The sequence below is a fragment of the Chenopodium album genome, chromosome 2, assembly GCF_948465745.1.
Source record: "Chenopodium album chromosome 2, dcCheAlbu1.1, whole genome shotgun sequence".
Lineage (NCBI taxonomy): Eukaryota > Viridiplantae > Streptophyta > Magnoliopsida > Caryophyllales > Amaranthaceae > Chenopodium > Chenopodium album.
Window position 1 is genome coordinate 78,527,124 of NC_137835.1, and position 12,542 is coordinate 78,539,665.

General features: G+C 30.8%; 2 protein-coding genes across 2 annotated transcripts; both read right to left on the reverse strand.

The window, feature by feature from the left end:
- Positions 1 to 1,090: 1,090 nt before the first annotated feature.
- LOC145601731 (gibberellin-regulated protein 6-like) lies at positions 1,091 to 2,475 on the reverse strand. The gene is made up of 2 exons (XM_081657800.1): positions 2,302 to 2,475; positions 1,091 to 1,680 (listed from the first exon to the last, which is right to left on the reverse strand). The coding sequence occupies exons 1-2, from the start codon at positions 2,414 to 2,416 to the stop codon at positions 1,499 to 1,501; spliced, it is 297 nt and encodes a 98-aa protein (XP_081513926.1). The 5' UTR covers positions 2,417 to 2,475; the 3' UTR covers positions 1,091 to 1,498.
- Positions 2,476 to 8,241: 5,766 nt separating this feature from the next.
- LOC145588845 (gibberellin-regulated protein 6-like) lies at positions 8,242 to 9,321 on the reverse strand. The gene is made up of 3 exons (XM_081645444.1): positions 9,128 to 9,321; positions 8,972 to 9,020; positions 8,242 to 8,533 (listed from the first exon to the last, which is right to left on the reverse strand). Exons 1-3 carry the CDS (start codon positions 9,191 to 9,193, stop codon positions 8,352 to 8,354), a joined length of 297 nt encoding a protein of 98 aa, XP_081501570.1. The 5' UTR covers positions 9,194 to 9,321; the 3' UTR covers positions 8,242 to 8,351.
- Positions 9,322 to 12,542: the final 3,221 nt, after the last annotated feature.

Consider the following 12,542-nt stretch of genomic DNA (forward strand, 5'->3'; position numbering starts at 1 on the left):
CTCTAATTTTTATTATTTATAAAAAAAAAATTATTGTTTGTGAGATATAAAAAAAACAATTTGTTGTAATTAATACTGAGTAAGAGATAGAAGTAATTTATGGAAATTTGGTAATATTTATTTCTCCTTTTAATAAATACTTGAAACATAAATCTTCATCATTCACAATATTTGACGAAGAGATTTGATACAATAGACGAACAGTTTAATAAAAGTTGCTCAAACTAAATATTAAAAAGGAATTAATGTGTTGGTTATTAAAAATATAAGCTCAAACTAAATTAAATTGTTAGGTTACGTTTCCTAATTTCTTACCTCGTACTTTAAAACACATTTTAACTTTTAAGGGATTAATTTGAAGTAAAAGAATCAAAAGAATACTCCATATGTTTGAACAAGCCAAATAAGAAAGTACAAATCTCTAAACCTACAGCTCTGATAATATGTTAGATTTCGGGAAAAACTCCTCAATAAAGTGTGTACCATTGATCAATATATATTAATGGCCTATTCTGATTTACTGAACTGATTAGGGCTGAACTGAACTGAACTAATTAGAGGTGAGCTGAACTAAACTGAAAGTAAGCTGAAGAGAACAGACCTTAAGTTTTGCAAAACTCATAATCTTACTATGATAAGGATACAGAAAATATACAAATATTATGCTAATCTGCGACAAATATTATCACAAGTATAATATCTATCAAAATCAAATCATGCTATTGAATCAATCATTCTCAAATTCAAATTAAAAACCAAATGAACACCTCAACAAATACTAAAACCAACAAATCAGTAAATAAATTCAACTTGATACTCGTGAAAAGCAGAGTACGGAGTAACATTTTGATATTTACCATTCCTCAATGTTTACCCTATTTGGTTGTTTACCCCACATTGTTATTGCAGTACTATGAACCAAACATGGTTTACTAGTTGTTGGTAGTTATTAGTACGCTGGTATTAGCTTGGCATTCATTTTTTATTCAGACTTTCACGTGTCATGGCAGATCACCGCCCTCTCACAGTTCACGGTAACAAATGCATGATTAAAAAGACAATGGACAACGGTCAAAGATTATAAAATGAGTAAAAAGCTGAAAATATTCTTTAACTTTTTCATTCAATAAATTAATAATAATGTTAGACAACATTTTAGTAAGTGTGTCTAACAGATAAATGGCCAAAATTATCAGCCATTTTACGCTCTCAATTGGAGGGATACATAACCCATCACCCCCAATGGATCGTTACATATATTTAATTATATAAAAAACTTAGGTATAATAATAACGTACACCAACATAAATAATTAAGAAAATTACATATATTTAGTACTAATGAGATATTAATACTTAGCCTCAAGAATTAAGTAGTAGAACCCCTCTGTCCCAATTTAGTACATACGTTGTTGTTGTTTTGTTGTCGTTACACGACTCATACTACATGTAACGATTTAATTTGGGACGGAGGAAGTAAGTAGTTCTCGTAAAAGAAATTAAGGGCACTTGGGGCCACCCTGTTGGGTCTTCCAGTTGTTGTAGCAAGGGCAAACTTGCTTGTTGCCATAGAAACCTGGTGGAACACAAAGGCACTTCCTGCAGCATTTGTTGCAGAAAAACAAGCATGGTTTGCGGTATTGAGTGTTCGAGCACCTCCTTGTACATTGTGGACTGCATTCTGTTTTCAAACAAACCAACAAATAAATTTTAAGCAAATGTGTATTAATTCTGTTTTCCACTAAACTTGTAACGATTATCTACTGAACAAGTCTTATATGAGACGGTCTTATAACATAGAGTAATCGGTTTATCCGATCTTGTTCCATTCAAAATTCTAAGACACTAGTCAATCTAAATTTAATGTTTAAATACTTTGCCAGAGCATTATTCTGTCGTTATGAATTGATTAATACTTTAATAGTTGTTTATGTTGATATCGAATTTTTTTAATACTCGTGATTCTGAAAATATACTGACAAAATAATAAAATATAGTACTATCATTCGATTTTTATTAATTATGAGAGTACTATGTTAGATTGTTAGCATTATTGGCAAAAGGACTAGTGTACTAAAAATTAGATTTGGTAATATTGTGTGACAGTGACCAAAGTCTTTTATGAATTGACCGTAACAATATTAGAATATCACTAAGAAAGCCGTGATAAATCAAAATATACAGCTCAAAAATTGTCAATGTCTTTTAAGACAAAAATAACACTAACAGTTAGCTATATAGCCTTCGTTTTAAAGCGAAATAACATGACACGAAAAGAACACGAGTATAAATGGTTACTTACGGTTAATCGTCAAACTTCCGGGTCCATAAGGATTGTTGGCCAAGGCCACAGTAGCAAGCATGGAAAAGGCAATGAGAGCCAAAAGAAGGAGAGGAAGAGCCTTAAAATTGGCCATATTTGAACAAAAAGATGAGATTTTAAAGGGTAGTATAGTATTGAATGAAAAAACAAGAAATGAAGTGAAGTTGGAATGAGTAAGATAGTGTGAGTAAAAGGGTATTTATAGATAGAATAGGTACACCCAAGTTGAGTTGCCCCATAAGGACACTTTTTCTTTGTGGCCCTACTTTTTATAAAATTGTCTAAATTATCATCTTTTACCACCATTTGCTCTATGTTTTTTTCTTTTTCTTTTATTTTAATTTATTTATTTTTTTGTCCTTAATATTTGTTGTCTTTAACATTTTTGGTTAATGTTAATGAAGGGTGGTAACTGGTAAGTATCGAGTAGTTGTAGTTATAGTTATTTAGTGTTCGAACGTGGCTTGGTAAATACTAACCGCACAGTGTTTGAGTAGGGATGTTCGTTTTGTATACTGTACCTTGATTTGTTTGAGTATGTTGCAATTATGTGAGATCATGAACCTTAGCTTGCTAGGTTGTAAACTCACTTTATTTCTCGGTGAGAAGGCTAAAAAATAGCTCAAAAATAGTTATAAATATGAACCTCAGCTTGCTAGTTTGTAAACTCACTTTATTTTAATAAAACTACTCCGTACTATATATTATACGAGTACATGATATTTTTATTGAGAGGCTAAAAATTAGCACATAAATGTTGTAAACATAGAACAAGTTTTGAATTCAAGTTGAAATTTAAGGTAATTTAAACTAGAGTTTTAAGTGCAAGATAATTGCTAGTGAACTAGGTTGAACATCCTATGAGGTTGCAAAATCTAATTGAAGAAGATCATATACTACTCCCATTTCATATTAATTGCAACAAAAGGTTATTATTTGTGAGAGATAAAATATTTTTTTGTTTCAATTAATTTGAAATGGAGGTTGTATTTATTGTGCAAATTGTGGTTTGGATTTGGTATTTGATATTGTACTAAATATTTAGCAATTTTGTTTACACCAACGATTGGAAACAAGTACTCTATGTCAAACAAAGATAATTTTGTATTTTGTTTATTTGTTTAATCTCCATGTGTATAGTCAATTTGCTGAAAGTGATTTTGGCAATCTAAAAGTTTAACACTTCCACTATGAGACCAAAATATTTTGTGATTTAGTTAAATAGCTAGGAGGAGTGTCAATTTTCCAAGATCGTATCAATCAAACCTAGTGTCCTCAATCTACCGCACATATGCATACTAATGTAAAAAAAAAAAAAATTAAAATTAAAATTAAAATATTAAAAAAAATAATAATAATAATAATCTACCACATATACACATAACTACAAAACGCAATGCTTGGAGATTTTTTTTTTTCCCTTGAAATGTTTGTTATGGAATATTGTACGGAGTATTATACTACTATGTGTCACTGTGTCAGTATTGTCTTTAGAGGGATTTTAATTTGGTAATTTGAGCGATTGTTGAGTTATAAAAACTAACTAAAGAAGGTTTTTGTGAACTACTATATATATATATATATATATATATATATATATATATATTTTGTGTTAAAGAAAAAGCGTAGTAACCAGGCAAACCAGCAAAATGAACGGATCAAGTACTTTTTAATGATCGTTATACATACGGGGTTAAAGGTTCCAAATTTTGTGTAGGTCAGATTGTTTTGAGCAAATCGCGCAAAAGTGCAATTACTCTTTATATTTTTCGCAAAATAAATATAATGATTGTCTATATGTAATGTCTATATGGGAATATTCCTTACACCTTAGACCTTACATATAGACTAATAAAGAGACTTGTGTATCACCATCCCATTGAAATTTAGCCAAGGGCTGTACGTATGCTAAGTGATCGATGTAAAAGTTGTTTACAAATGGAGTATAAAATATGTGAAATTACATGCTAGAATATGCTTTGAATTAAATATATTTGTCCTCTATATAACCTCTATGCCTTGGAACAAATGGTTTTTGTTACACCATTTATTTATTTTGGAGTATACTGAATTCTTTGGGTTTTTTATATGGACCTAGCTTATTTTGTTATTAGTTTAGAATAACTATAAATAAACTCCTAAGATGTATTGGACGAATAATACTCACTAGCTAATCAAAATGCTAGGTACTATTTAAAAAGCTAATGTCAAATAAGAGCTAAAGTTATCGTATTATGTAATTTTATTTTCGGCATGATCCGTAAAATTAAACAGTATTTCATTTGTTCATGGACGTACAAAACTCTCACTAAGCCAAACTAGTTGAGTTAGAAGTTGTTTCTTTGTACATTATCTTCCTCCTTCTGACAACAATTTTTGTAACCATATTAATAGATCATTAAACTTGTTATATACTCCGTATCTATTTCTTGTAACTTGTAAGGGAGTATTTTATACGTAGTACTTTACATGTTGCTTAACTAGTAACGAAGAAACACAACCAATCAAACCATGTTTTTCAAAAAATATACTTATAAAATTAAAAAGAATTTTCCAAATAAATAAAATAATGTGACCCCATAAATAATACTTCCTCCGTTTTCTTTTACTTGCAACACTTACCTAAAAAGGAAATGTCACAATACTTGCAATACATTATATCGTGTGAACTCCACATTTCTTAAATATTGTGAAAAAGTGTGTGTTGCATCCTAAAGAAAACGGAGAAAGTAAGTAAAAACAAATAAATTATGGCCAAGGATAAATTGAGTCCTACAACTACAAGATCTGTGAAGCTAACATGGTCATTGGACAGTGACTCTCAGTGAGTTAATTCATGAAAATGGGATTGTGGGCCCATAACACTGCAAATCTCGAATTTGACGGTGAATTATTATTTTCCAACATAAATGAATCAAGAAAAATCCTTATTCACACACAATTTGGAAGATCGCAAAGCTAAATACGTCAACTGTTTCTGTTATACCCTATCTTTGAATTAAATATCGTATAATATCAGCTATTTTTTGTTTACATACATTGTGTGACAAAATCACCATCATTTGATGTTAATGAGGATGGATGCGTTATGCTCATATTCATAAAATAAGTTTTGGGGTTGGTTAGATTGATATATTTAGAGCTGATTATATATAATTAGATTTAACTGTAAAGTGAAAATTACGACTAATTGGATAAAGAATAAGTACACTATATATACTTTTATTTTGTGATAAAGTTTTGCTTATATGTTCATACTTTTTCCCAATGTGAACTTATTTAAGTAGTTAAAGTTTTAGATTATTCAATTTATGCTTGGAGTTAGTGATATTTCTTTTATACTATGCATATACTTAATTAAACATGAGAGAGATAGTATTAAGAAGCTGTAATTTTCAGCTTAATTTCAGTTCAGTTCGGTTCAGCTTAGCTAAATTTAGTTTAGTTCAACTTAGCTCAATTCAGTTCAGTTTAGTTTCTAATTTCTTTCTCTCATAAACAATTCAGTTCAGTCCAGTTCAGCTCAATTCAATAAATCAGAATAGGCCTAAGGCAAATAAATAGAGATGAATAATGCGACATAGTGTTACACACATTTTTTATTTATTAGACATACAATACTAGGGAGAGCTAATTGTGCCACCAAAATTCTTCACAAGACAGTTAATTATGTACTCTGTATAAATCAATAGAATACTAAGATCTTGTTCGTTTGAACCTATTTCAAATTAGGTTAGTTTAATCCGATCAACATAACTCAACTTAGGGTCTGTTCTCATTGACTGAAATGAGTTGAACTGAATTTATTAGAGCTGAACTGAACCGAAATGAATATTTTATGAGAGAAGGAAATTAGGAGGTGAAGTGAACTGAACTTATTAGAGCTGAACTGAAATGAAAATAATCTGATGTGAACATGGTCTTAGTTCATTTTTCAACTTTAATTCAGTTTAGTTTAGTCAACTCAAAAGAACAAAGCCTAATACAAAATGTCTGTCAGCTAGTGTCTAAACATTCATCACAATCATGTTAAACTTTTTTTTTTTTTGCTTGTAATTAAGTTGTATTTAGGTAAGTAAAATCCATATGGATGGTAATCCTCAATTGTATCTAGCTAGGCAAGATTAGAAGGTGATAATTAATTCATTAATGGTCCTTGAATAAAATTTAGGCAAACGAAGATTGATGAAAGGTGAAGCTTATAATTGCATCTAGTGCTAGGGCCCATTTAAGAGTTGAGAGTGGGAGCATGTGCTCCCATATGAAGTTAAGCACATGCAATATAATGCAAGTACATTCATGAATGACGCCCAAAAGGAAATGGAAATTCAAAGTTATGTTCGATCTGTTTCATATTGTTTTCATGTGACCAGCCTAAAAGCTCATATTGTACGAAATAGTATATTGGAGCTTTTTTTTTTCTTGATGGAATTCAATTTAACTATTCGATCTACTTTACGGATATTTTCAAGAAGAGAATGCTACTCGTATTTCATTATCAAAATAATTATTATGTACACGTTAGACATTTATCATGAATTTACATATACATAGTAGATATCATCAAACAAGATTATTTGTTTGTGAAATTTAGAAAGATATTTTTATTTCTAAAATAAATTAGAGATATTTATAGGATTTCTATTGTTTTTTTTGTTGGAGTGAATAGGATTTTTAGATTTTAGTAGAAATATCTTTGTTCATTTTTTTGTCTCTCTCTACCTCCCCCTCCCCCCCCCTCTCATTCTTTTTTTTTTTTTAAATATTTTTTTTAATTTAATTTTTTAGCTCAAAAATGCATATATAGGATGTAATGATGTATCAGATTACAAAGAAAAACAACATTAATTATACTTTTCCTTATTATCTCTATTGAAATTATATATAGAAAATATTGTGTGCTTGAATAATACTACTAATTCAAACTAATCATTACTATGGAGTATATGGTACATTGGTAAATAAGTCACTCTATAATTTTTTTTATTTATTTATATATATATATATATATATATATATATATATATATATATATATATATATATATATATATTTTTTTTTTTTTTTTTTTTTTTTTTTTTTTGTGACAATTACTCTGTAACTTACTTACATGTCCCTGATTTAGTTTATTAAACGGATTTTTTTTGGGTGTCCCTTACTCCCTTACATGCATAAGCACGTATCTATGTAACATTATTCTTTAATGTACTTTCTTCTCATAAATTCGGCGACAACATCACGTAATATTCTACGGAAGTAATGTTTAATCACTAACTATATACTTATTCCATATTACCAGCAAGTAGATAACATGCATGGTGTTGATTCAAATCCTAATACTTTTTATGATTTTGTGTTTTGGTTAAGCGTTATTCATGTTTAATTAATTATTGATTTTTCCCTCTGGAATATTGATATATAACATGTTTAATCTCATTTCAACCACTCTTTCAAAAAAAAAAAAAAAAAAAAAAAAAAACAAACTCATTTCAACCACTTAGCATATCTAAGGGTACAAGTTACTTAAGACGAGTATATTTTGATGCCTCGATTTTTCTCTAAATGCATTATTTGATATTTAAATGGTTTTCTATTTTAGTGTCATGAAGTTAACTCAGTTAGAGCTTCTCAATTATCTAAGCATAATATTAGTAGCCTTTCGCTTTGCAGGTACCCGGGTTATGAATTTACAATAATAACAACCGTGCTATAATGATACTCATATTGAAAAGAACATTTTGGAATTGTATAAATTTAGTATAACGATCAATCCAATGAACAATATAATTGCCCTATAACTCTCTCAATTGAAGGGTTTACAACAAATTTACCCCTTAATGAAGCGATGGGATGATTAGCTAATAATGAAGTAGTGATTCGTAGTAATAGTTCGAAATCACAATAAGAAAAAAAAGTTACATATTCTAGTACTAACTAATACTTAATTAGTACTAGCTCACAAAAATAAGCATAATGTAGTAATTAAGTACGTATATAGCTAGTAATATTAGAATTTCATATTGTTCTAATTAAGGGCACTTGGGGCCACCTAACTTAGTCTTCCAGTTGTTGTAGCAAGGGCAGACTTCTTTGTTGGCAAATGTACCTGGTGGAACGCAAAGGCATTTTGCGCAGCACTTGTTGCAAAAGAACTTGCATTCTTCGGTTTTTCTAGCCTTTGAGCACCTTTGCTTACAACGTCCCGGGCATTCTGTTCAAATTCATAACCAAATCAATTTAGTAATGTCACAAATGTTCCCTAATATATTCCCCAAAATATATCAGCAATATATATGTAGGACTTAATCTAGGCCAATACGGAATTTCGTGATTAAAATGTTTAATTATAACTCCTTTTTACATCTTGGTAACATTTGAAGTTAGCATGTTTTTTATTAAGATCACGATGCTTGTCTCGTTTAGCAGAATTATAACAAAATTTCACTGACAAATATACGATCAAAAATTCAAGATATAAACCATTAAGACAAGAGATTCTATAATTTTATGATGGTAGTAATGTTAAATTGTCACGTATGCATGCATGCACAAGTCGTTCCTAGTCATTTCACAATATTCATAGACTCGACATTAAAGAGTACGTAAAAAAACAATTTTGTGACGTGAAAGCATAAGCTCTATAACTTACGAGAAAGCTTCAAACTGTTATTCCCATAGTAGTTGGTCCCAGCAAAAGCCTGACGAAATCAAGAAATCGATATTAGTATAAGCTACAAATTAAAGTTACAATCTATTTCATTAAAGAAAATAATATCTTAAAATTGGTCTGGCTATATATAATTACCTCAGAGACAAGCATAGCAACAACGAGGAAAGCCAAAAGCAATGACATAGCCTTAATATTGGCCATTTTGCTACAAATTAAAGGAGAGAAAAGAAGAGGAATTTTAAGGTTATTGTTATGAATGAATAACAAGAGAAAGCTAAGATTTTTGGATGTTTAGGTTTGTAGTTTAGAAGGGGTATTTATAGATATTTTTTGGTACAAATTACTAAATTAGGAAACTTCACATGAAATAATGAACCAAAGTATAGTTAAGCACTTAAGCATGCATGCATTGACTTTCGGTTAGCGGCCATTTTCTTATGTTCCTTTCCCCGCTAATATCGCTGACCTCCTCTTGCGGAGAGTTGTGTTAGTGTAGGCTGGTTAATTATTTTTGAGACGAAGTAAGATTATAAGTAAAAAAGTTATCATGTAAAATCTTCATAGATTCTTTTCTACACATAATTTCTTATTATCAAAATTTTATACTTCAATTATTTATTAAAAACCAAAAAATTTAATTACTAAATATACATATTCTCTATAAGTATTTCCTTCATTTTCAAATAATTGTTTAAAATTTTGTTGGTACTTAATTAATTGGAAGATTCACCTCCTCCAACCCAAGAGATGAGGTTCCGATCATTACTAATACAAGATTCACCTTTTCATTTCTTGTTTTCATATCTTAAGTTCTTTTTCTGGGATAATTCGATAAACTTTTTTTTTTTAGTCAAATTTTTAACTCTTAAATTATTTTTTCAATATCTATAAAAATATGGATCAGAGTAACCTACATTATATTATCCATATTATATTAACTCTTAATTAATATATGCATGGTCAATTTTAACAGGTTAATGATTTGATGCATGTCTTTTTGAAAAAGGGAATAAAGATTCATAAAGTAGCTTCCTTAGTCGTAGACTTGTAGTTAGTATACATTACGCAAGATGAACATAAAGTTGTTTAAAAAAAAAAAAATCTTAATAATACATCAATGCGCAGTAAGTGTTATAACATCTTTTCTTTGATTAATCAGTTGCTTTACGATCCAATATATGCATTAAATTATGATTTTGTGAATTTTAAACACAGTACACCTTATTAAGATACAGAATAACTGTTTTTTTAGGAAAATACAAAATTAATGTGTAAGATACCAAAGTTTACATCAATAATGCAGGTTTTCTAAAGTTACCAATTTTCCAAATACAACCATTAGATGAAAAACATCCACGCGACTACAAAGAAACGTGAGATTACCTCTCATATAAGACTGTATTTTTGAATCAAAGGATATTAATTACACAGTGTAAGATCTATTTAAAAGTCATGATCATTATAATTTTTTAATTTGATTCAATATATTTTGCATTTGTTAAATTTAAATTTCTGTATAGATTTGGTATGATATTATTTTTTATTATTGAAATAATATTACTATTCACAAAAAAAAAAAAAAGGTTAAAGATCTTTTTTACTCATTCATTCATTCAATAATAATAATAATAATAATAATAATAATAATAATAATAATAATATTCTTGTATTTTTTTAAGTGATCTATTTTTTTTTTAATATATAAATATAGTATATATATACGCATGAGATTGTTATATACACCCGGGTGTACGGTAGACACAAGGGTTTTTGTTTGTTCATTTGATGATAAAATGAGCTATAATCATCAAAATGAGCAAAAAATACTCTTGAGTGCACCGTGCATCCAGGTGTATAAAACCACTTCTAGTTATGTATAAAAAGTAGTCTTATTAAACTTATATGATGTGGACCTCTCCCTACATTTTTTTTTTCTCACGACGACATTGCACTTCATCCAACTGAATTCCTTAATATATATGCATGTCAAAACTCAAAACCTAACATGAAGATATTTTCATTGTTAGATTTCGGGAAAACTCCTTGGGTTGGAGTGTGTACCATTGAATAATATATATAGTGTTACAATACTAATCCTAATCATGTTAGGAAACCTAGTACGATAAGAATACAAACTATATCACAAATATATACAAATATATCCTACTCTGCGACAAATATTATAATAATCCTATAATATCTATCACACCCCCGCAGGCGTAGCGGGAGGAGGGCGTACGCTAAGACTGGACCTGAATTCCAGAAATAAATCTCGTGGTAGGCCTTTAGTGAAAATGTCTGCAAACTGATATCTGGAAGGAACATGCAGAACCCGAACTTCTCCCAAAGCAACCTTTTCTCGAACAAAATGTATATCCATCTCCACATGTTTGGTGCGTTGGTGTTGTACCGGGTTGCCAGAAAGGTAGATTGCACTGACATTATCACAATAAACAACAGTAGCCTGCCGTAGAGGACAATGTAACTCTAGTAAAAGATTACGAAGCCAACATGCCTCCGAGACAACATTTGCGACGCCTCGATATTCTGCTTCTGAACTCGACTTAGACAAAGTGTGTTGACGCTTAGATGACCAAGACACGAGGTTGCCCCCTAGGAAACAACAATAGCCCGATGTGGAACGCCGGGTATCGGGACAACCTCCCCAGTCAGCGTCAGTATAAGTAATCAGTCGATGAGAAACAGTCGGATATAAATGTAAGCCGTGATCAATGGTACCCTGAACATAACGCAGAATGCGTTTCAATGCCTCATAGTGAGGTTCCCGGGGATCATGCATGAAGAGACACACCTGTTGTACCGCATATGCAATATCTGGCCTGGTGAAAGTGAGATACTGAAGAGCACCTGCTAAATTGCGATACAAAGTAGGATCCCGAAAAGGTGGCCCTGCATCGGCACTAAGTTTGGACTTAGTGTCAACTGGAGTGGCTGCAGGTTTACAAGAGGCCACACCTGCACGCTCTAGAATCTCATGTGCATACTTTTCCTATGAAAGTAGCAAATAAGAAGGTTTTCGGGTCACAGCAATACCCAAAAAAAACTCAACGGGCCCAAGTCAGTCATAGGAAACTCAATTTGTAACTGAGAAATGATTCCTGCACGCAACCTGTCAGATGAGGTAGCTAATATAATATCATCAACATAAAGAAGCAAATATGCCATATCATCACCCTGCCGGAAAGTGAAGAGAGAAGTGTCACTCTTAGCAATGACAAAACCCAATTTAATAAGAAAATTTGCAAAGCGTTGGTACCAAGCTCTGGGAGCTTGCTTTAAACCATAGAGAGCCTTGCGAAGACGACAAACATGATTGGGGGCTCTCTGATCAAGAAAACCCGGAGGTTGATGCATATAAACAATTTCTTGTAAGTCACCATGTAAGAAGGCATTTTTGACATCTAGTTGATGTATCGACCACTTTATAGCCAAGGCTAAGCTGAGAACAGTACGAATAGTGGCCGGTTTAACTACCAGACTGAAAGTCTCATCACAATCCACACCAATTTCCTGTGACCTGCCATCACAT